Raw genomic sequence first — 22830 nt, 5'->3', positions numbered from 1 at the left:
TATTTATTTATTTGCACTTCATTGTTAGTATTTTGAAGAGGAAATTAGATATCCTGGTGTTTTTTTTAAGGAAAAAAAAAATTGGCTATCATTCAGATGTCATTGTTCACTTGTTATTTTAACAACAAAATTAGGTAACTTGTTAACAGTTTACCATTAGCTATCTCAGATATCTTAGAATTTGAGCAAAGTTTGATGGTCATTTGCCATGTTAACGAAAACCATATTTACTAGAGTAATAAAATTTCCATCTGAGAATGGTAAGCAGCAGCAATCACACAATTAAAATTTATGCATCATTATTTTTGCAGAACAAAATTTCTGCTCTACATTATTTCTCTTAATTAAAAGCTCACTCTAAGTACCGAGCTCCAACAGATTGACATAACCATCATCTTTGAAGCAGGGCCTGAACCATCATTCCTCTCTAACAAAAAAAACCACTTTATTACAAAAGCAAGAGCCCCTATCTGAAAATTAGTTCCCCACTTTAAAGAGCACATCTGTTTTCAGCTAATCAGATCAAACTCCCACCTAATTTACATGTGAATTCTGCAAGTTTTTGTTCGTACAATTCCAATCAAGCATCTTTTAGTCTGCCCCTTGTAAGCAATAGATACCTTCTGATTGAAAGTAAAAGAACCCAAGTAGCAGCTGAAAGTTTTTCCTTGATCATCAAAAGCAATGCCGAGCTGAGGACAGTCTTCAATATCTGAGCATGCAATCCCTTGAAGAAGCCCAGAATCCCTTCCTTTTTCCATATGGCACATAGAACTCCTGGTATCGTTTTGCTGGACTTAGGTCGAGCATTCTTGGTTTTTTCATTATCGTCCTCAGCAGCTTGGATCATGACCTTACACCTGTAGAAAGTAAGAATTTCAATTGATATTCATAGGACAACCTTATAAGTGAGACACAGTTTGGGAGAATATTATGTACCTAATGGCAGGGTAGGTTAGAACAGTGGCCACAGTCTTTGAGACCGCGCCCAAAGCAAATGCTGCAAGGGCAGAAAGGGCTACTGGGGATGAACCGTTGCCCGTTTTGTTTTTCCTTTCAAGAAGTCGTTGTTTTAGCTGATCAAACACTGTATACTGAAGTACAAAACAATTTCAGTTTCAGCCTCAATTATCATCTTCAAATATTTTGAGTTAACGGGAACGTAATAAGATGCAGTCAAATTTCAGTTCTAGATACAAAGGCAACAGAATCAGTAATTAAAGAAAGAAAATGCAGAGGAAACTACCTGGATTGCAGGGTTCGCGGTTAGCAACAGGGAGATTCCAAGACCATCAAATGCATCAATCCAGGTGCCCTCTGCAAGGGTCTTCAACAGCCCTTTGGATTTTCCAAAGGCACTTGTCTGCATCCTTGATGAGGCTGTGTCCAGAGGCTACACACAGGTGATAACCAGATAGTCATTAAACTTCAAAATGCAGTGATGTAGATTGCTTGTGCATAATCATTGAGAAGTAAAAGAAAATTCCATGAAGTTTCATGACATCAATATAAATAGAACCCACAATCTTCCTATTCTCAATTTCACAGTTAAAATGGGAACAATATTCACTGAGGCTGAACTCATGTTTTGCTATAAGAAATTTATATCCGAGGTTTATTTTGTTATTTTTGTTTGTAACCCCAGGTTCTTATTATATCACTTAAACAATTCTCAAGTAAAAATGGGGAGCACTTTACACAAATGGCTCACCTGAGTCACAATTGCAGTGCAAGCCCCGGCAGCAGCAGCAAGGATCAAGTTCGCTCTTGTACCTATTGATTTAGAACCACTTGTTTCCAGATATAGTCTTTTGAAGTAGCTATACCCATAAAAGTAAACAAACTGAGCAATGAAAGATTGCAGGTTTTTTGTTTCCAGACCCTGATACAGCGAAAGAACCTGGCGTGTGGATATTGCTTCCCAGAAAACATCTGAAAGGTTCCTATATAAGACAGAACCAATGAAATTTGGTGAATTATATATCACATAGTTAGCTGACTGCTGACTTACACAATCTATGACCATGAAAAACTTAAATGTATGTAAGTATATTTAAAGCCTCAATTGTAGCGTGGTTCCTACAGCACATAGTTAAAGAATTCATCATGTGTAGGCTTTAAGCGCATCAAAAACAGGGGAGTTGCTACTAATTGTAACAGTTAAATTGCAACTCACTGGCACTAACTATATAATCTCAAATCCCCCCTTCTCATGGCAGTCATGTGGTGAAACATTTGTTTAACTATTTCCGTGATCATTATCTTTTTCCAACTTGCAAATTTTCTAGTATGTAGGTTTTTTATTATTATTATTATTTTTTCTGTGATCAAAACTTGACAATATGAACACCAGTTGAAAATTAAGAAATCCAAAACATGGTGAAATTGCATTTACAGATGACACCTCGAAGTTGGATTGCTACAAAGCTCTGTAGCATTCGATGAGACTCGCAACCCAATTTGGTTTATTCCATATAACTCCCAAATTCATCTCAATTATATGATGATCCAAATTATTACTTGGTATTCACCTATCATGTTCTTGAACATTAACAACATATTGGAGTTAATTTCCAGCTACCCAATTAAAATTCACTCAGAAATTCTAGCAAAAAACCAACAAAAGAAAATACAGAATTTTCCAGGACGACCCATCACAGGTCGATGATCCAAAGAAAATATACAAACCCAGATTAAAAAAAAATGATAATAATAATTGAGGATGTAAGAATGAAGAGGCAGGAGTGTCCTTACTTGTATCTGGCCTGATCATTGCCTCGAACTTCAGCTTGGTACCTGGTTTTGCATGTGTCAAGTGGGTACAAGATGGTGGTGCTCAGGAGTGATCCAATGGCTCCTGAAGTTGCCTCTGATATAGATTCTAGATCAAGATCAACTCCCATCTTCTCCAATTTCTTTTTTTTTCTTTTTTAAGATACCAGTAACTACGTAAGATATAAAAAACAAAAATAAAAATGTTTTATATATATATATATATATAGAGAGAGAGAGAGAGAGAGAGAGAGAGAGAGAGAGAGAGATGGAGAAGGTAGGTGGCGTTGAATATTGAAAGTTCCGATCGATGTGAACGAGTGGGAAGAGAAGTAACGGAAAGAGAGGAAGACCGGTGCGGTGTCGTTTCCTTGGGATTTGACAAACGTGGATTGTCTCACCGACCTTGATTAATCACGTGGCGCGGTGCAAATTCATTCATCAATCATATGTTTCACTGCAATTCGTGATCCCTTCATTAACACTTCATCTCTCACTAACCTTTTTAACTTTCCATAACAGCATATATATGGCCCTATGAGCTTCTGTTAATTCTTCACAACCCCTCAGTAGAAATGTATGCATCCCAGTTTCTGAATTTTCTTAAAATAAATCTAAAAGGATAATTTAATAACAATATGACTATACGATCAATATTTTTAGGCACTTGTTTTTTTTTTTTAGCGAGAATGATATGGGTGTATGGATTTTAAATCTCCATTTATATGTATATATATATATAAGTGAAATAACTCAACCAACTAAACTATATCTTATTGATATAAATTTTGAATTTATGAGGTACGATTACCTTTGATTAGAAATGATATGTAGCTAACTAATTCCAATATAGCCTATAGGTAGCAAACTTATACTTAGAAAAGTCTTTATTTTTTATAGAATGACACCTCATTCTATGAGTACGCATGATTCTCATACAAGATGGTCAACTCCACACTAAAGTGGAGTCAAAGTTAAATTTTGATGGTTTAGTGCACAATCTATCCTACTTTGTTCCAATTTTTTATTCTACACGACGATTTTTGAGCTCTAATTTGTGATCCGTTAAAAAATATTTAATTTCTCCAACGTGCTTCCTAAAAAAGGTCTCCTTCATGCCAATCAACATGGATTTCAAATATACTCAGATTTATTACTAACATTATTAGCAAATAACATTTAACACCGTGACAAACTCTTTTACAAAATATTAAACACCTTATTTAATTTTCAAACAAACACATGATTCATGGGACAGTCCCAAATCTCACAAGATGTAGAGCACCCAACTGTTATAGCAAGGCTGGGTAGGGTAGATAGCTCACAATAAGAGTTGCAGCCATAACAAATAATTTGTGCCATAAAGTTTGAGAAAATGTGCACCATTATATTAGGACCATAAAGAAAAGATGTAGAATCAAGAGCCATGAAAAAGTACAAAAAAGAGAAATTCGTGAAAGTTCTTGAAAATCTCTGATACCACGTAACAATTAGAATAATACATAAATTGGAGTCGTATCATGAAAATATAATAAGCTCCTCAATCCTAAACATAAAATCTTTAATGCAACCAAACACAAAAGATCCTACTACAACTATACCGATAGGAAGAGACGCCAGTGGAATGGGCTGCTGTGCTAACATGATCCACATTGGTCGAGAGGCTAATTCAACAAGAATTGGTGTCTTTTGCAATATTAAGTAGTGTAACTTTATTAAACTAATGTTATTTTTCTTGTTGAACTTCGAATGAAATAGACATTAGTGCCCATTCAAATTCCTAGGTAGGCCTCTCGCATAACCCCGACGTGGCGAAATAGCCAAATAACATACAACTAAGCTTGCCGAATAAGCCACATTGGCCTACGTGTCACTATCGTTAAAAATAAAATATAAGAATCCGGTAAAAAAATAAAAAAAACACAAACCAAAAACGTATTTCTTTCTCTGAAAATTTCTTCACATTTTCTCTCACGAGCAGCCGCAGCCACAGCCACCACAACCGCCACCACCTGACCAGCTAGGGTTTCTGGTGGGTTCTACTGAAGCTTCCTCGACAAAGAAAGAGTTCTTAAGTCTCCACTTATCCCCCGGTATTCCAGGTAAATTACCATTCATGACATCGCTTCCGCCACCGCCCCCACCCTTCTCTCTATGCACTTCCACTCATTCACAACACTGAGGTTCTTCGAATCTCTTGTACTTTATATTACTTGATTGTTTGAATCTTTACTCCCTTAAAAACTGAATTTATTTACGGTTTTGCCATTGCATCACTCACAAGCTACTGAAAGCTTCATAAGATTTATGTGTGATTGCAATTTTTTGATTCGCGTTTGCCACTAATCATTTTGAATAATTCTGGTTATGCCACTGCGCTTGTTGCAAAGCGTTACGCCCGAATCACATTCTTGCATATTTTAAGTATTGGTAGTTTTATTGAGCAATTAGGGTTTTGGGTTTTTATCTGCAGTTTCAATGGCAAAAGCTGCAGCAGGAACTGATAACCCTGCCACCCCAACCGCTGTCCGGATCGTTGTGGCCGGAGACCGTGGCACTGGGAAATCGAGCTTGATTGTGACTGCTGCAACCGAGAACTTCCCAGCAAATGTGCCTCCGCTGCTACCCCCGACCAGGCTGCCTGAAGATTTCTACCCTGAACGCGTGCCCATCACCATTATCGACACATCATCTCGGTATGAATTTCATACTTGACATAAGGAAATTATTGGTTTAGTTGCTGAGAAATGTAGGAAAGGAAAAGAGAATCAGTCGTGTTCTTCAGTCACCCTCCTGCTGAGATTGAATTGTTTCACTCTGTTTACTGAATCAGACCGGAGGATAATAGTAAAGTTGCTGAAGAATTGAAGCGAGCTGATGCAATTGTGCTTACGTATGCTTGTGATCAGCCTCAGACTCTTGATCGACTGAGTACCTTCTGGCTTCCAAAACTTCGTCAGCTAGAGGTGTGTGCATGCCTTTTTTTTTTTTTTTTTTTTTTTTGTTTCCTTACTATATATGGTGTACTACTGGATAAGTTTAACATCCAATTTCTATAAAGAGAAAACTAGAAGAACAAAACACCTGATGAAAACCTTAATCTCAACGGTATTTCATTCTCTGTGAAAATGAAGGCCGATAAATTTATTACTGAACTGATCTGTTTGAAAAGTGGTTTGATATAGACGTTAAAATAAACAACACCTGTCTTTTAGTATTACTTCTGATGGGGAAATATCAAATTTAATGAGCAGGTGAAGGTACCTGTTATAGTGGTCGGTTGTAGGCTGGATTTGAGAGATGAGAACCAACAGGTGAGCCTGGAACAAGTGATGTCACCAATAATGCAACAGTTTCGGGAGATTGAGACTTGCATTGAGTGTTCAGCGTTTAAACATATTCAGGTATGTAGTAATGGCTTCTCTATTTTCAAGTTCTGCTGCTTCTTAGTATGTCACTGTTTTGTGAAAACATGCACCATATGATGTGTTGCATTTCTTCATACTTTATTATGTGTGTTTGGGTTGGCTCCTAATGATTGGGGACTTGTTTATTGTATGTCACACATTTATATGAACTACTTGTGTGTTACATTCGCTAAAGTTTTATTTAATGGCTACCAAGGATCAATTTCAATCGATGGCTTTATGTTGCAAGTATTTTTTGTTATTTTGGCATTGACACTGTAATTCTCTGACTCTATACTATTGAACGCTTTGTATTTTCAGATTCCTGAGGTCTTTTACTATGCACAAAAAGCTGTTCTTCATCCAACAGGCCCGTTATTCGATCAGGAAACACAGACTTTGAAGGACCAATGTGTCCGAGCCTTGAAGCGGATTTTCATTCTTTGTGATCATGACAGGGATGGTGCCCTCAGTGATGCAGAGTTGAATGATTTCCAGGTTATCTTTTTATGTTTTTCAAAGTCCTAGTGTTCTATGTGATCTTTTGATATGATCTTATGGCTATTTTCTCGAATCTCCTTAGCTCAATTCATGGTAACCTGTTCCTGAGATTCATGAATATTTCAATGCTTATTGTAAACAGGTTAAATGTTTCAATGCTCCATTGCAACCTTCTGAGATAGTGGGTGTTAAGAGGGTTGTGCAAGAAAAGTTACCGGAAGGAGTCAATGAACGTGGGCTTACATTGACAGGATTTCTCTTCCTTCATGCACTATTTATAGAAAAGGGACGTCTAGAGACAACGTGGACTGTCCTCAGGAAGTTTGGATACAATAATGATATAAGACTTGCAGATGAACTAATCCCATCTCCTACGAAACGGACTCCTGATCAGGTAATATTTATTGAGTTTCTGTTTCTATTATGCGCTAACAGTGTTGAGATACTTTATTACGTGCTGATGTTTCATGCTGAAGCGAAGTAGAGATCCCTTGATTTTTGAGTAATCATTTTCAAGAATTTAGTACCTTATTTATGTTATTTTGCCATCAGTGCCTTTATTTTGGTTAAAATTGATTATTCAATGAGTGTTAGAGTCCTATTAATTAAGTACCTTATTCTGACCATTTTGAACAAGCCAGAGGCCCAGAGCTACTCTTTGCTGTTATCTAGGTCTGTGCTTGTGTGTTGCCTAATCAGTAATTCTCTTTACATATACATATTCTTTGCTAGAACCATAGAAGCATCAATCCAAACAGGGTCTTCGAGAGACAAGACTGAGCCCTATATATGATGTGTCATAATCATGCCACCTTAATTGCATCATGTTCATGAAATTCTTTTATTAATTATACAATATTCCATTATGTCCTAAAAATTCATTTTATTTTTATATTTTCTGAAGCTGTTTTATGTTTAATTTTGTTGGCATGTGGGCAGAGTGTGGAGATGACAAATGAAGCAATCGACTTTCTAAGGGTAACCTTTGACGTGTTTGACAGTGACGAAGTATGTCTCAGTACTGATCTTTCCAAATGCTACATTCTCTTATCCTAGATATGTTAATCATGAAGACTTTTGTTCTTTCCACCAGGATGGGGCCCTACGACCACGTGAACTTGATGAACTATTTTCTACTGCTCCAGCAAGGTAATTGTATTTCTTGAGAATCATCTTTTAAATTTCAATTTGTTTTAGTTGGTTGCAACTTGTTTCTTTTCCATATGAGGTCCTGTTTGCACTTGTGTTTTCACTTCATTTTTGCTCATCTGTTATTATGATGTAATGTAAGAGTGTTAAATATCATGAAATTTATGATCAACTTGATATGTCAATCTTTGTTGGTGAGTAGAATCTTGATATTATAATTTGTACACATGGCCTAGCTGTTGTTACTTATAATTCATGACTTTCTACCTAAATGTTGGTTTTCAGTTAAAATTTTGGTCATTTGAAGCTTCATAGTTCATAATGTTTTCAGAGTTCTTTAATATTGATAAATTCTTTGCTCAGTCTAGTTCATTACCACCCTAGCTATGAATATCTTGGCATGTTTTAAGTTTTGCCCTTTGATGTTGCAGTCCGTTTAGTGAATTTCCATATACGGATGCTGCAGAGAGAAATGCATTTGGAGGGTTATCACTTGATGGATTTTTGTCACAGGTATGTATGCATATTTCTGTGTCTCTCTCTGGTGGGGGAAGGGATATTATGCTCTTTATAATTGCATAAACATTCGTAGTCATGTTTGTACTTTATCACATGCAACGTGCATTTACAAACAATTGTTATTTTTTCTCTTTAGCATGTACCCACATATTTATGAGTAATATGCATAATTTCAGTGGGCCCTCATGACACTCCTAAACCCAGCTTCTACGATGGAGAATCTGATATACATTGGTTATCCTGGTGATGTTTCATCCACAATCCGTGTGACTAGGAAGAGGCGTTTAGACCGCAAGAAGCAGCAATCGGAAAGAAATGTTTTCCAATGCTTCGTTTTTGGTCCAAAGAGGGCTGGGAAGTCTGCACTATTGGATTCATTTCTTGGAAGGTCTATCTTATGGATTATCATCTAGATTGATTCTCCTTTGAATTTAATATTTATTTATTTATATTACATTACTTAACTTTTTTTTTATGATAACTGGAAATGCAGGCCATTTTCTGATAATTATAATCCAAACACTGAGGAGCGTTATGCAGTTAATGTTGTTGATCAACCTGGGGTAAGTTGTACTACATGAAATCTTTATAATTAGATGGAATATGCTCTCTCTCTCTCTCTCTCTCTCTCTCTCTCTCTCTCTCTCTCTCTGTGTGTATTCCTTAGAGCCTGAAACTCATCATGGGGAAACAAGAAAGCAGCAATGTAAAAGCCCCCTTTTAGAAAATTAATTGAGTGTATAAAGTTTTACCTCTAACATGAACTGGGTTATTAATGTATTAGCTCATCGCTGAACTGTGTTGAGTGTATGCTTAATTGCTTTCAGTTATTCCGAGCTTTTATTTATAAATAATTTTCCTATGTGTACAACTATAGTTTGATTGGCAATCTAAATTTTATGTGAGGTCTATTATTAGTCCTTTTAATGGGTTGTCTAATTTTTTAAATATGTTTTTCACAGGGACTCAAGAAAACTCTAGTGTTGAGAGAGATTCCTGAAGATGGAGTTAGCAAATTGCTGTCAAGTAAAGAGGCTCTGGCTGCTTGTGACATAGCTGTGTTTGTTCACGACAGGTAAGCAGAAGCCTAAAATGGTTGTATAATTTCCTATTCTGTTTTTTCATCTTTTGGTACCATTTTGCTAGTTATTTCTCCTATTTAAGTCTTAAGTTTATGATTCCAGATTTAAAACATTTATTATACTTTGATATATCTTTTCGTATTTTGTACTTAAAAGTGGGGCCCTCATCTAATGTAAATGGTAAACTTCTGGTGTTTAGAAAACTGGCAAATTTAGAGATAAGCAGAATATCTTTGTTTCAGCTGTCTAGATAGCAAAAAAACGAAAAAGGTCATTGTTGAGGATGGCTTGTGTATGTGATTACTGCACACATGTATTCTGTATGTACCCTACTCTTTAGGTTGTTGGCTAAGAGCATTACTTTAATATGTGTATATTCTTTCCTTACTGTTGAAAATTCATTTTATTTACTGTTGAATTACCTATGAATTCTAATAGTTGGTGCCTTCTTCTTTGCTAGTTCTGATGAGTTGTCCTGGACGAGAGCAACTCAGTTGCTGGTAGAAGTTGCTAGTCATGGTGAGGATACTGGCTTTGAGGTTCCTTGCCTCATTGTTGCAGCTAAAGATGATATGGATTCATTCCCATCGGCCATACAACATTCTACGAGGGTATATTGCTTTTTTTTTCATTGACTATATTTTCTTTGCATATACTTTTCTATGTAAATTGGAATTGTAATATTAGATGTCAATGCATTCTCTTATGTAAAACAAGAATTAACACATCTTTAATATGCTCGTGCAGGTTAGCCAAGATATGGGAACAGAGGCTCCTATACCTATCAGCACAAAGTTGGGTGATTTGAATAATTTATTTCGTAAAATTGTAAGTGCTGCAGAGCACCCTCATTTGAGCATTCCTGAAACTGAGGCTGGGAGGAGCCGCAAGCAATACCACCGGCTCATAAACCGCTCACTTATGGTTGTTTCAGGTATGACGACCTTTTGCATTTCGATTGTTCATTTATATGGTTCTTGTCATTTTTTATATCTACTAATGACATGTGGGCCTCATGGCATATCCTTGCCCTTAAGAAGAGGGGTAGAGGGTGACTACTGGGGTTCAATACCTGGTGGATGCATGTGTAATATGTCTTTTGAGAAGAAAGGAATTGTTAGAACTGCTAGGGTAATTTAAATTTTCTGGGTTTTGAAATAATGTGCTCACTTTCAGGAGAAGTTTATATTAAAAAGGCACGCATTTGAATGGATTTTCAGTTAATAAACAGTGGTCAAAGTTCAAATTTGTTGGTCATGAGTATTCCCTTCTGGATGGGGTTTCTAATGAATTTGGTTCAGCAATTTTCGATGATTATGTGTTTGATTAAATGTTGGCTTTGTTGTAACCAAGCTTCATCTGTCAATTTGTTTGCACCAAGCTTAGTGGTTATAATTTAGGTTGTGTACTTTATGGAATTTGGGTTGCTCTTCACAGTGGGAGCTGCAGTGGCCATTGTTGGACTGGCAGCTTACCGTGTCTATGCTGCAAGGAAGAATGCCTCCGGTTAGAGGATAAAGGATGAAGTTTCATGTGCATCAACCGACTTATTACTTGAGGCCGACTTTCTGCAAACTTGATGGCTTCACGAAGCTGTCATCTTCAGTTCCCCATTTTGTTGGGTGGATTTGTAGAGAGATTGCAAGTATCTGTTCAATTATTACACCCTTGAAACCTTTCAACTCTTGCCGTCTCGGCAGGGTTGTATCAAGTGCGCCAAATGTTTCCTTTCCATCAGGTTCCCATTGTGCCTATGGCTAAAGCTCTTTGAAACAGATGATATACAACTTACAAGGGTAAATTCGTTTTTTGCGTTTGTCATTTCCGTAAGCGTCCAAGAATATGTCAATAGAGATAAATTCAGTTTTAATATCATCAAAAATGGAAAAGCTACATGGCGGAAGCTTTCTTTGGAGGGCCATTAATTAAGGCCTTAGAGGATTGGTTTAACTTTTAATTTTGATAAGGTGGTGTTCATAATTAGGTATTTGCATATGTTGCCTACACAGATTGGGTACAAATTGTTCAATAAAATTGGCATGGTAATACTCAACGTAGTATTGTAAAAACCAAGGTTCCCTAATGTATTTTACATTTTTTCAATTTGAAATAGAATCAAATTCGGTGTCTGAACACCATACACAAAGGCGTTTCGTTTTGCCAGTCTCCGCGGATGCTGGACACCCTCAACTAATTTGGTTCTCTCCAACACCATCCTCAAGCTGCCGACAGTACTTTCCAAACATGTTTATAGTTACATGGAGTTTAAAATCCAGACTCAACAAGAATTCAATCTCTAATTTGTTCAACTCAGATAAGCTCACACCTCCAATTTTGGCATAGTGGGCGTTGCTATAACATCTGCAGTCACAGGAAAAGTAACTCACCTACCACAAAGTAAAATGAGGACGAATTTTGTATTTGTGTTGCAGACAGTCATGAACATCACAAAGAGATACACTTACAAACCAAATGATCACAAAAAGTAAGCGTTTTAATTTTAAACATGAAAAGTAGGCACTTACTCATCATCCATAAATTTTGCAGCGACCATAATGCTGGTGATCAAAAGGCGGTGAATGTTGAGAGAAGTAAGACAAATCCCTGTGCGTTGAAGGAACCTTTCGATGTATATGTATGCAACAACAAAGCAAGATGGGCTGCAGCTTGAGTACTTGAAAATGCGCTCGATATACCGTCTTATGCTCAAGGCGGGAACTTCTGATGCGTGGAACATTGTAATCACATCTTTCATCTTTGATCGCCTAATTAATTTCTCATTCTTTCGAATGGATCTCTCGAAAACCGAAGAAACAACCGATAAAACTCGCGGTGTTCTTGTTGCAGATTTTCCCAATATTCCCAAAGCGGTGAACACCATGGCATCAAGTGCCACTGTTCCCATGTTTAATTAAAGAGACAATTTTGATTTTAGCTCTGAAAGATGCATATATTGTGGCTCAATTCTTGGCTTCTTTACTTATTCTTTTCTTTTCTTTAACGCCACTTAGAGATATACATGATAATAGTATAAACTACGGCATAAATTAAGGCACATATTCAATAGCAAAGAAAGAAGATGTAACAATACAAAGGATAAAGTGTAAGGGCACCACTTTGGGTTCCAAAATTATGAAAACCTGAATATTCTTTTTTGATAAAAAGGCGATATAATTTTATTAGATTATTTCACTTTGCAGAGTATTCTCTTTTGCATCTTCCATCGATTTTTTGTGTTTATTTGAAACTATTTCAAGGGATTTTTATTGCTGAAATGGAATATGTTATACTCAAGGAATTGTTTTTACTATTTGATTTATACTGAAATAAAAGGCAAAGTATCCCACCATTTATTTGTTAATTCGTATGAAATTTAATTCTTGTTATAATAAGCTGGATGCCTGTTTTGGGCAAACTTGCCAGATATGTTTCTTAGTGCCCGTTTGGCATTACTTATTTGGGGTGATAAGTGATTTTTCAAAAATTTTGGGAAGCCCAGTCCGTTTGGTAAACTATAAGAAAATAACTTACTGTTAAAAATTGTTGTGAGAGAAAATAAGGAAAAGCAGCTAATGAGGTGCTTTCATTTTCTGATTATGCAGGAATCAGTTCGAAGATGCGTTGGGTTCAATGATTATGCGGGAATTATTTTCTGATTATGCCGGAAATAGTACCAACAACACTTATAACAAAAAGTTTACCAAACGTCAAACAGCTTTCGCTTACAGCTGATTTCTCTCACAGCAAATCTGACAGCGATTATTTCCACAGCAAACTGGCCCTTAGCATATGTTGAACTGTCTACCTGATTAAGGTAATAGTTTAATTACCCGCTCTCAAGCAGGTAACATTTTCTTTTGATTTTCACATCTCGTTTTTCCAGTACGGGTTATTTTTGAATCCGCAAGGTAAAAATATTCTACCTTCATCTTCACTTTGAGAAAGTTCTACTTAACTCGTAATAAATTTAGCTCCTACTTAACTTGTACATATACGATTCATTTTTTCATTCATGACTGCAAGTAAATGCGTGAAAGTCAAGAATGAAAATCATTCCATTTTTCTTCCCATACCCATTATTGATACGCAAGCATGTCCTTAATTCCTATGTACCAAATTCGACACCGGTCCAACATAAGAAACTCGTCTCATAGGTGGGTTGTATGTATTTTGAAAGATGGAAGGTATATTTTTTTAATGGAATAAAATCCTTATATCCACACTCATATAAGAGTCGTATATATATATATGGAATTAATTGCAATCATATATATATATATATATATATATATATATATATATATATGCAGAAACATCTTCGCGGAACGTACAACCATGCAGACCTTCCTATTAAAACCGTTTCCACATGTAGCAATATTATGCTCCTCATTTTTTTGGTAGAAAAATATATGCTCCTTCAAGGCTCTCTCTTACACTCTCATACAAGGCCACAAGGGAAGGCTGCTTTTGCTTCACCCAATTATGTGAAAATGGCTTCCAAGTTCTTCTCCTCCTTCTCTTCCAAACACTTCATTCTCTATCTATTTATTCTCTATCTGTGCCTCTTAATCCTAATTTTATCATCATTTATACCCGGGAAACCCAGTAACCTTGTTATTACCAGTCGACACCAACAGGTTTTTAAGAATGAAATCAAGAATGTGGATTGGTTCATTGCCATTTCCAAAGTATTCAAAATCAAGGGCAGGAAAATTAAGGTTGGTTTGGTCAATGTAGATGATTATATTCATAGTCAACTTCATGGACTAGAAGATCAAGTTGAGATTGAGACAGTCTCAGTAGGGTTTGAGCGCGTGTCCAAGGATCGAAAATGGGGGGACTATTTTCCAGAATGGATCGATGAAGACAAGAAATGGGGATCCCCGAAGTGTCCCAAAATCCCAATTCCCAAATTAGAAGGGTATAAGGACATCGATGTGGTGCTTGCCAAAGTCCCATGTGACAAGGAAGGGATTAGGGATGTGTTTAGGTTACAAGTTAATTTGGTGGTGGCTAATCTAGTGGTGGGGGAAGGGTGGATGAAGCCTGATGCTCATCGAACGGTGTACGTTGTGTTTATCGGGTCTTGTGGGCCCATGGTGGAGATTTTCAGATGTGATGATCTTTTGATGCACCGAGGGGACTATTGGGTTTATATGCCTGATATTGGGAGATTGAAACAGAAGGTGCTTATGCCTGTTGGTTCTTGCCAACTTGCTCCTGGTTATGCAGAAACAGGTACTAATTAATTAGTTAACTAATAAGAATTTCTTCATGGAACCGTATTTTTAGTCAACGTTACATTTGGTTGGTTATAGTTGGTCAAATATATGGTGTCACATAGTGTCAATGTAAATATATATAGACATAGTTGCACATACATGAGCCAATTTGAAATATATATAATTTACATAATGTTACAAATTATTTGGGTTTGTAAATATTTTGAATATGTTGCAGGTAGAGAAATCTGGAAAAAGTTCATGTATAACTCAAGCTCATGGACCCCATACATCAAGCGGAGGCTTGCTTATGTAACAATCCTGCACTCTTCAGAAGCTTATGTCTGTGGAGCAATAGCTCTAGCCCAAAGCATCAGACAAACCAACTCCACCAAAGACCTTGTCCTACTTGCTGATCACTCCATCACTCCCTCCTCCATCCAAGGCCTAACCGCGGCAGGGTGGAAGATCAAGCAAATCGAAAGAATCCGAAGCGCATTTGCCCAAAAAGGGTCATACAACGAGTGGAACTACAGCAAACTCCGCCTGTGGCAGCTCACAGAGTATGACAAAGTCATTTTCATTGATGCCGACCTTTTGGTCCTCAAAAACATAGACAGGTTCTTTATGTACCCACAATTGTCAGCTGTGTCAAATAACAAGATGTTGTTCAATTCTGGCTTGATGGTTGTGGAGCCATCCAATTGCATGTTCGAATACCTAATGCGAAAAACGTTCAAGATCAAACCGTACAATGGCGGTGATCAGGGCTTTTTGAATGAGATTTTTACATGGTGGCATAGGTTGCCTTGGAGGCTAAATGCCCTGAAAATGTTTAACAGGCCAAGTAAGGAAGGAAACAATGAGATGCCCAAGGACCTTTACGCAATACATTACTTGGGGAAGAAGCCATGGACGTGTTACAGAGATTATGACTGTAATTGGGAAGCGAATGGACGAAGTGTTTTTGCAAGTGACTCGACTCACAGGAGGTGGTGGAAAGTGTATGATAAAATGCCAGAGGAGCTCAAATCTTATTGTGGGTTGACAAAGAAGATGGATGCAGAGTTGAAGGAGAGGAGAGATAGAGCATCTAAGTTTAATTTGTCTGATGGGCATTGGAAAATTGAGGTTAAGGACCCTAGACAACATCACTTGAATATATAGAGCTACCTAGCTTTGAGGTAGTTTAACATAGCATTTATCCCTGCACCCGAGATTCTAGGTTTGATTTCTCCTCTCTGAATATTCCTTGTATCAAAAATAGCCACTGCTTTTCTTTTTGAGTAATTTATGTAATTGTGGAATTTGGGTTTTTCTTATGAATGGGTATATAACTATACCATTTAATTTTTGTTAAAAAAAAAAAAAACCCTACTATTGTCATCTGTCCCATTTTTGAGTTTACTTAATATACTAATTTTCGGTTTTACCCTTTTGTTTTGAGTGTTTTAGGTTTTTTTGTGAGGTTTTGAGGTTAGACTTGTTTTAAGAAAATCAATGAAATTTTTGTAAATGATAGGAAGTTGAAAACCTCTATTTTATGTTGTAAATAAACTTTGGGTGTGTTTCTAAAATTTATTTTATATAAGGTTTTTTATTTTTTAATCCCTTATACTGGTCATAATAGTGAAACTCCTTCATAATTCGTTGGGCTGATTAAAGCATTGGGTTAATTGGGTTCCTAAAGAAGAAGAAAATTATGATGAGGATGGATGTTTGACTGAGGGTGGCCTCATTTGTAACAATAAGCCCAGCCCAACTTGGAAATGGGTTGAGCATATATGGGCCCAGGTCTCCCTCTTCAAATATAAGACCCTTTCTGTAATTTCCATCAATCAATGATCATCACAGTAAAAAATAAATAAAAAATATTTATAAAAAAAAATAAAATCTAAATCTTGTATTCTATGCTCTGAGAAATTCAGAAAGATAAATAAAAAATAACCCACCATGATGACATGCTCCCATATAGAAAGCAAACTGACCCAGCCATTGCTTACCTAGTAACTTTTTGGGGCTTGAATAACTTTTGAGGTTTACTTTTATTTATTTTTATGATTTTTTTACAACGAGCAATATCAAAAGAGGGATATTTTAAAAAACCAACATTAGAAGAGGGAAATTCGAACACATAATAAAATACTTAACTACATAGTACAAATTCAACAAGAAAAAATAATTTATAGTGTAAGGTATAATTTTCTCACTTGTTCTATAGGTCACCACTAGCCAAGCATTATTACTTTTATCTTATTTTATTTTCATTTATTATTAGTTTTAAAAATAAACTCCTCCGCCTTTTTCCCTCCTCTCTCTCTCTGTCTCTCTCTCTCTCAAGTTTACTCACTCTCTTTTGCCGACCAAATGAAATCCCAATAGCAGAACGCGACGCTCTCACACACTCTCTCTCAACTCTCTCTCTTTCTCGCTCTCTCTCTCTCTCTCTCTCTCTCTCCCACACACACACACACACACACACACACAGAGACAAATGCAAGACATATTCGGATCAGTTCGTCGATCACTAGTGTTCCGTACAGCATCAGACACCGAAGAGTCCCCAGTAACCCTAGTGGACAAGATCAATTCCTGCATTCGAAAATCCAGAGTCTTCTCAAAACCCTCGCTGCCATTGCCTTCAATGCCCAAAGACAATGCCCCTCCGATCCGATGGCGCAAGGGCGAGTTGATCGGTTGCGGTGCCTTTGGCCGTGTCTACATGGGCATGAATCTTGGTTCTGGAGAGCTTCTTGCTGTTAAACAGGTCCATATTATCTATTCGTTTTCTGCTTTTTTCAGCCTTATTTTTGGGTTTTGGAGTTTTCTTTTGTTCTTCACGGCTGTTCATTCCTTCTGGATTTTGTTTAAGTTTGGTCTTTGAGTGTCAATTTGACTTATTTGGCTTGTTATTTTATTTTTTCTGGGTTTCAATTTCATTTGTTTTTATGTTGATTATATGGATTTGATCTGGAGTTGGTGCTGGAGCTGTTTCTTGTTAGCTCTCAAAATTTGGGTTTTCCTCCAATTTTAGTTTTGGAGTTGATTTTCTTAATTATCGCAGGTTTTGGTTAAATTTTTGTACTGAGTTTGAATTTTGAATCATGTTGGAGTATCAACTCTATCTGGATTTTCCTTGATTTCATTTTACGATTTCCATAGCTAGTTCAGTCTGGGATTTGGTTCAGAATATAATTTTGATATGTGTGCTGGTTCTTTCACAGGTTCTTATTGCAGCAAATAGTGCTTCAAAGGAAAAAACACAGGTTTGAATTGAATTCTTGTTTTACTATATAGCTAAGTTTTTAAAGTGATATATGCCATTGCATGTGATGATTGTGATGTTGAGAATCAGCACTGACTCTCCACCACCTCTCCCTTTGTTTAATGCACATCACAAAATTGGATGAGTCGTATTGTCAAATATGCTAGAACTTTTGAGAAGGTTTGCAGACAGTTAGTTTCCAGAACCATTGTTTCCATAAAAGGAAGCTTAGCTCCATTCTTGTGCATGCCCATGACGTGGTGAAAATCAGATGCCATTAATTTGTGAGAGAACGTAAGTGTTACTCTAAGTCGATGAGTGTGCATAGGAAGTGATTGTGAGTGGATAGCTGCCCTCTATGTTAGGTGTTTGGGCTTGTGTATGAGTGAATGAGGTGCAAGAGGTGTATGAGTGCTTGTTGTGTATGACTAATGTAATGTATTCTGATCTATATATAAATTTTTTGTACACTTAATTTTTCATCTCCAATATTTCTTATTATTTAGACATCTAAAACATTTTCTGAAGATTTTGCCAAGTATGACAATTGATATCATATCTTTTTAGTTGCTATTAATTCGCCCATTAATGGTTTTAATGCTATAAGTAGGCTCACATCAAGGAGCTAGAGGAAGAAGTGAAGCTTCTAAAAAATCTGTCTCATCCAAACATTGTGGTAAGTAGGACTGTCTTGTGTCGATATCAACTCTTGGAGTCTATTGATTTTCTGACCTTGTACTTTGTTTTGGTTTCTTAGAGATATTTAGGTACAGTGAGGGAGGAGGAAACCTTGAATATTCTGTTGGAATTTGTCCCTGGTGGGTCCATATCATCGCTTTTGGGGAAATTTGGATCTTTCCCTGAGGCCGTAAGTCCTTGCCGACTAACTTTGCATTTTGTAGGTTTTTTGAATGCTAAACTTATACAATCTGTTTGAGCAGGTAATAAGAACATACACCAAGCAGTTGTTACTGGGACTAGAATATTTGCACAAAAATGGAATCATGCACAGGGACATTAAGGTACTCCTCACCTGCGGCATGTATAAAATTGTCAATCACCTTTCCTGATGTTTTCTTTGTAAACGGTTAATATGTATCTCATATTAACTTTCAGGGAGCAAATATCCTTGTTGATAATAAAGGATGCATTAAACTTGCAGATTTTGGGGCATCCAAACAGGTCGTTGAACTGGTACAGACATTTATTTCCTTCATTTCTATTTAGACGTGCAGTATCTATTATGCATGGTTACTTCTATAATGCATGGCCTATCTAATTGAGCGATGCGTTGTTGCAGGCAACTATTTCTGGTGCTAAGTCTATGAAGGGTACACCATACTGGATGGCTCCTGAAGTTATTCTTCAGACTGGTCATAGCTTGTAAGCACAATATTACAGTTGTAGCATCTATTTGATTTCAGGCATGCTATTCGATCATGACATGTCATTTCTGTATTATCTTGGGTTAGAGTGTTGATTCACTTCAGGAGGTGTATTGCTGGTAGTTCTTCCTAGACAGTGATTGCAATTTTGCATTATCTATTCCATATTTCTTGGATAAGTAAAGAATGCTGATATATGAGAATAACTCTGCAGCTCTGCTGATATATGGAGTGTTGGATGTACTGTGATTGAGATGGCAACAGGAAAGCCTCCTTGGAGCCAACAGTACCAAGAGGTAATGAATCTGCTAATTCTTTAAGTCTTATAATAAAGTTTTCCCTCCTGCTTGTTGCACTAACGTCATGTTTTTCTAGGTTGCTGCTCTCTTCCATATAGGGACAACAAAGTCTCATCCACCAATCCCTGAGCATCTTTCCTTTGAGGCGAAAGATTTTTTGCTAAAATGCCTGCAAAAGTATGCTAATGTTGTCTTCTTTACATCATTTCTATTTGGATTCAAACTCTCCTAGATATGTGTTGCATTGATCTGTTCCATTAAAATATAAATATGATTCTTGTGGAGCAATCAATAACATTCATGTTTTAGGTAGAGAGACAGAGGAATGGCTCAATTTATGTATTTATTTTCTCTGAATTTATGTTTATTTTGGTCCTGTGGCAGGGAACCAAATTTGAGGCCAGTGGCGTCTGAGTTGCTTCAGGTAATTTAAATCTCATTAATGTTTTCTTTACACAACGGAGTTTCTTTATATCTTGTAAATCGTCTGCTTCCAGTGTAATTTTTTTTGGTGTTTTCTGCTGGCGAAGCCCAAGTCAACCCTTATCTTATCAAGTTCTTACACTTCTACTCTTACAACTACCTGCAGCATCCATTTGTAACTGGGCAACATATGGAACCTCATCCTGTTTTTCGTAATTCTGTCATGGTAATGAATGAGGTTGTACAATATTGCGGTTGTTTTTCACCATTAAATCTTTTGAGTGACACTTAATTTGCTATCATCAGGAAGAATCTGAAGTCCCATCTCCATCATATTCTACAAACCTACACATCTTGTAAGTAGTACAATTATGCTTCTTTGGAACTTGTAAAATCAGAGAATGTATGCTATAATTTTTTTACAGGCTTTTGACATGGTAGCATCAATTTTGTTGCCAGCGAGATGTCAACCTGCCCTGATTCAGATGATATGTGTAATTTGGGTAGTTTGCAACACTCAACTATACATCCTAACAAGTTGTTGGGAAGTAGACATGTTTGGGGAAGAAACAGCAGCGATGATGATATGTGTCAGATTGATGACAAAGACGATACTATGGTGGGCGAAGCAAAGCTCAGTTCTTCTTTGATGCCCGACAACCTTAAGGTAATTGAACTTGTGCCCTCAAGATTTGGATAAGTTTTAAGCAGTCAAGAAATTCAGAAACTAACTGTTTGCATGCTATTCTGTTATCTTAGAGCTTTAACCCAATGTGCGAGCCCACAGATGAGTTGGGGTGCAAATTTGGTGGAAGTTCAGAAACAGAACAAAATGGAATGAATCTGGATACAAATCACCAAATGGATTTTCCTGCCAGCTGCTCTGGAACTATTGGAGAGGGAGAAAAAGACTTTTCATTTCCTTGCGGAACATCACTTGCAGAGGAGGATGATGAACTTACTGAATTAAAAATTACGGCTTTTTTGGATGAGAAGGTACTGTTTTGGTTGGAGTTAGAATTACTTGTATTCTATGTTACGGGTATATGCACTTGGGTATGGATGGGTATGTGTCTTGGAGGAAGAGTTAAATAACCAAACACTTAGGCATGTCATGCATGCTGACATTATTATGGAAAGCTGAAATTAAAGGTTTATGAAACTATCTTGCAGTCATGTTTTTGTAGATTTCGGTTTGGACTTGATTAATTCTGAACTGTGCCATTGATCAAAATCTCAGGCTCTAGAACTGAAAAAACTGCAAACACCATTATATGAAGAGTTCTACAACAGCCTGAATGTAGTGTGCTCTCCAATTTTTTTGGATAACTCGCCTGATGAAACCACCTCAAGGTACTTGAAATTACCTCCCAAAAGCAGATCACCTAGTCGGGGTCCAATTGGTACCCCATCTGTAGTAGCTGATGCTCTTAGTTCTGGAAGCCCTGGGAGTAATGGCAGGCGTGTATCAAATATTGGCAATGGAAATGATCAAACTGCACAGGACATGCCGTCACCTCCACTCAGTAATTTGAAAGGTCTTGTAGTTGATGGACAGCAAGAGCCAGGTAGTCCAAGGTTAGTTCATGCATTCTGGTTCATGTAATTTTATCTTTTTTTTCCTTTGCTCTCCACTCTTTTGAGTAATATCTGATATATGATAGTACTCGCAGTATGAGCTTCTCTGAGAGAGAGAGGAAGTGGAAAGAAGAGCTTGATCAAGAGCTTGAGAGAAAGCGAGGTAGATGTTTCTTTTCCTCTTCTGGTTCCAAATTCCAACTTTATATAATATTTGATTGGTATGAATAGTGTGGAACTTGTAGGATTCTGCTTGGATTTTGATGTGCCCCACGAAGATTATATCTAGATAAATGTAACATAACATGTCTGAAGTTTAGTATTAAATAATCTAGGGAAAATGCATGAAGTGTACAAAAAATATAAACATACAAACCATGTTATATGTAGTTTGGTGACTGTCACTTAAGTCAAATGGTGGTGTTATCAGTTTTCTTTGCTTTTGCAGAGATGATGCGGCAAGCAGGTGTAGGAGGGAAATCATCATCTCCAAAGGATCGAGCCTTAAATAGGCAGAGAGAGCGAACTAGGTTTGCATCTCCAGGCAATTGAAGTATGTGAGCTGGTCCTTGAGATGGTAGTTGTATCTTTCCTTGGGGAATTCATCCTTTGGAGTTGGAGTTTTGGAGATAAATATACCTGGTGCACCAGTTTACCAGCTCCATCCTCTCCATGTGGGAAACAGCAGTGCTGCTGCATCCGGTTCAATTCCTCATTGTGCAACCTATAATGATGCCCTTGTATGTTCTATCAAAGGCCAAGCTAGTGATTGCAAGCAGGGCTGCATAAAGCAATGATCTCAAGTTGGATATAAATATATAGATTCTTTTTGGGGGTTTTGGGGGGGAATCATACAGTGCATAGAAATTGTATTATTGATGTAGTAATCTGGATCTATGGCACAGGCTAGATAGATAGTATACAAGAACTTGATGCCACTTTTTTTATGTGTGTTTTTTTATTCTTGTGATTAATGGATTACAAAATGGTTTCCTGTGTGTGTAAGTTCTGGTGTTGTGCATACAGCAGCAACTATATAGTTGAATTTGAGTTTTATCCCAAACCCATATATATAATGAGATGTTACCTCAAAACTCAAATAGAAGACAGGAGCTTTTAAAATGAGAGGCTTCCAATAATAAATCTGCACCGAATTGGACGACTATTAAGGAGTGTAGACTCTACACCGTAGAGGACAAAAAAGAGAAGGCTGTGGTATGGCCCGATA

General features: G+C 37.0%; 5 protein-coding genes across 7 annotated transcripts; 3 read left to right on the top strand and 2 right to left on the bottom strand.

Annotated features, from left to right (window-relative positions):
* Window positions 262–3023, bottom strand: LOC18774046 (peroxisomal adenine nucleotide carrier 1). The gene is made up of 5 exons (XM_007205511.2): window positions 2755–3023; window positions 1712–1943; window positions 1247–1393; window positions 940–1094; window positions 262–860 (listed from the first exon to the last, which is right to left on the bottom strand). The coding sequence occupies exons 1-5, from the start codon at window positions 2901–2903 to the stop codon at window positions 581–583; spliced, it is 963 nt and encodes a 320-aa protein (XP_007205573.1). The 5' UTR covers window positions 2904–3023; the 3' UTR covers window positions 262–580.
* LOC18775066 (mitochondrial Rho GTPase 1) lies at window positions 4459–11366 on the top strand. The gene is made up of 15 exons (XM_007207071.2): window positions 4459–4874; window positions 5246–5468; window positions 5606–5738; window positions 6027–6176; window positions 6501–6677; window positions 6823–7074; window positions 7620–7688; window positions 7774–7829; window positions 8261–8342; window positions 8525–8736; window positions 8842–8911; window positions 9311–9423; window positions 9891–10041; window positions 10178–10364; window positions 10868–11366. Exons 2-15 carry the CDS (start codon window positions 5251–5253, stop codon window positions 10939–10941), a joined length of 1944 nt encoding a protein of 647 aa, XP_007207133.1. The 5' UTR covers window positions 4459–4874; window positions 5246–5250; the 3' UTR covers window positions 10942–11366.
* Window positions 11465–12394, bottom strand: LOC18775471 (cyclin-P3-1). The gene is made up of 2 exons (XM_007208122.2): window positions 11956–12394; window positions 11465–11791 (listed from the first exon to the last, which is right to left on the bottom strand). Exons 1-2 carry the CDS (start codon window positions 12333–12335, stop codon window positions 11617–11619), a joined length of 555 nt encoding a protein of 184 aa, XP_007208184.2. The 5' UTR covers window positions 12336–12394; the 3' UTR covers window positions 11465–11616.
* LOC18774209 (putative UDP-glucuronate:xylan alpha-glucuronosyltransferase 5) lies at window positions 13921–15819 on the top strand. Its single transcript, XM_007208532.2, has 2 exons — window positions 13921–14668; window positions 14891–15819. The coding sequence occupies exons 1-2, from the start codon at window positions 13921–13923 to the stop codon at window positions 15817–15819; spliced, it is 1677 nt and encodes a 558-aa protein (XP_007208594.2).
* LOC18775570 (mitogen-activated protein kinase kinase kinase ANP1) lies at window positions 16324–22607 on the top strand. 3 transcript variants are annotated; one of them, XM_020567520.1, is made up of 17 exons: window positions 16324–17419; window positions 17877–17918; window positions 18528–18593; window positions 18675–18785; window positions 18859–18939; window positions 19034–19099; window positions 19218–19300; window positions 19517–19598; window positions 19678–19778; window positions 19986–20025; window positions 20191–20250; window positions 20331–20380; window positions 20484–20691; window positions 20784–21020; window positions 21265–21602; window positions 21689–21765; window positions 22051–22607. In XM_020567520.1, exons 1-17 carry the CDS (start codon window positions 17147–17149, stop codon window positions 22152–22154), a joined length of 2019 nt encoding a protein of 672 aa, XP_020423109.1. In that variant the 5' UTR covers window positions 16324–17146; the 3' UTR covers window positions 22155–22607. The 3 variants fall into 3 exon arrangements, with proteins under 3 accessions (XP_020423109.1, XP_020423108.1, XP_007207308.1); XM_020567519.1 differs by having other exon boundaries at window positions 16799–17419; window positions 19034–19111; XM_007207246.2 differs by having other exon boundaries at window positions 16802–17419; window positions 19034–19111; window positions 21698–21765.

This window comes from Prunus persica, chromosome G6, assembly GCF_000346465.2.
Source record: "Prunus persica cultivar Lovell chromosome G6, Prunus_persica_NCBIv2, whole genome shotgun sequence".
NCBI classification, from domain to species: Eukaryota; Viridiplantae; Streptophyta; class Magnoliopsida; order Rosales; family Rosaceae; genus Prunus; species Prunus persica.
Note: the sequence above shows the minus strand (reverse complement) of the source record. Positions and strands in the feature narration are given on the sequence as shown.

Coding starts and splice junctions, on each gene's coding strand:
- LOC18774046 (XM_007205511.2), bottom strand. CDS start 2,903: ATGGGAGTTGATCTTGATCTAGAATCTATATCAGAGGCAACTTCAGGA. Junction 1,095..1,246: donor CCGCGAACCCTGCAATCCAG/GTAGTTTCCTCT, acceptor TTTGTACTTCAG/TATACAGTGTTTGATCAGCT. Junction 861..939: donor CTAACCTACCCTGCCATTAG/GTACATAATATT, acceptor TACTTTCTACAG/GTGTAAGGTCATGATCCAAG.
- LOC18775066 (XM_007207071.2), top strand. CDS start 5,251: ATGGCAAAAGCTGCAGCAGGAACTGATAACCCTGCCACCCCAACCGCT. Junction 8,343..8,524: donor TTGATGGATTTTTGTCACAG/GTATGTATGCAT, acceptor GCATAATTTCAG/TGGGCCCTCATGACACTCCT. Junction 8,912..9,310: donor ATGTTGTTGATCAACCTGGG/GTAAGTTGTACT, acceptor TGTTTTTCACAG/GGACTCAAGAAAACTCTAGT.
- LOC18775471 (XM_007208122.2), bottom strand. CDS start 12,335: ATGGGAACAGTGGCACTTGATGCCATGGTGTTCACCGCTTTGGGAATA. Junction 11,792..11,955: donor GCAAAATTTATGGATGATGA/GTAAGTGCCTAC, acceptor CTGTGACTGCAG/ATGTTATAGCAACGCCCACT.
- LOC18774209 (XM_007208532.2), top strand. CDS start 13,921: ATGGCTTCCAAGTTCTTCTCCTCCTTCTCTTCCAAACACTTCATTCTC. Junction 14,669..14,890: donor TCCTGGTTATGCAGAAACAG/GTACTAATTAAT, acceptor AATATGTTGCAG/GTAGAGAAATCTGGAAAAAG.
- LOC18775570 (XM_020567519.1), top strand. CDS start 17,147: ATGCAAGACATATTCGGATCAGTTCGTCGATCACTAGTGTTCCGTACA. Junction 20,251..20,330: donor TTTTTCGTAATTCTGTCATG/GTAATGAATGAG, acceptor TGCTATCATCAG/GAAGAATCTGAAGTCCCATC. Junction 21,021..21,264: donor CGGCTTTTTTGGATGAGAAG/GTACTGTTTTGG, acceptor TCAAAATCTCAG/GCTCTAGAACTGAAAAAACT.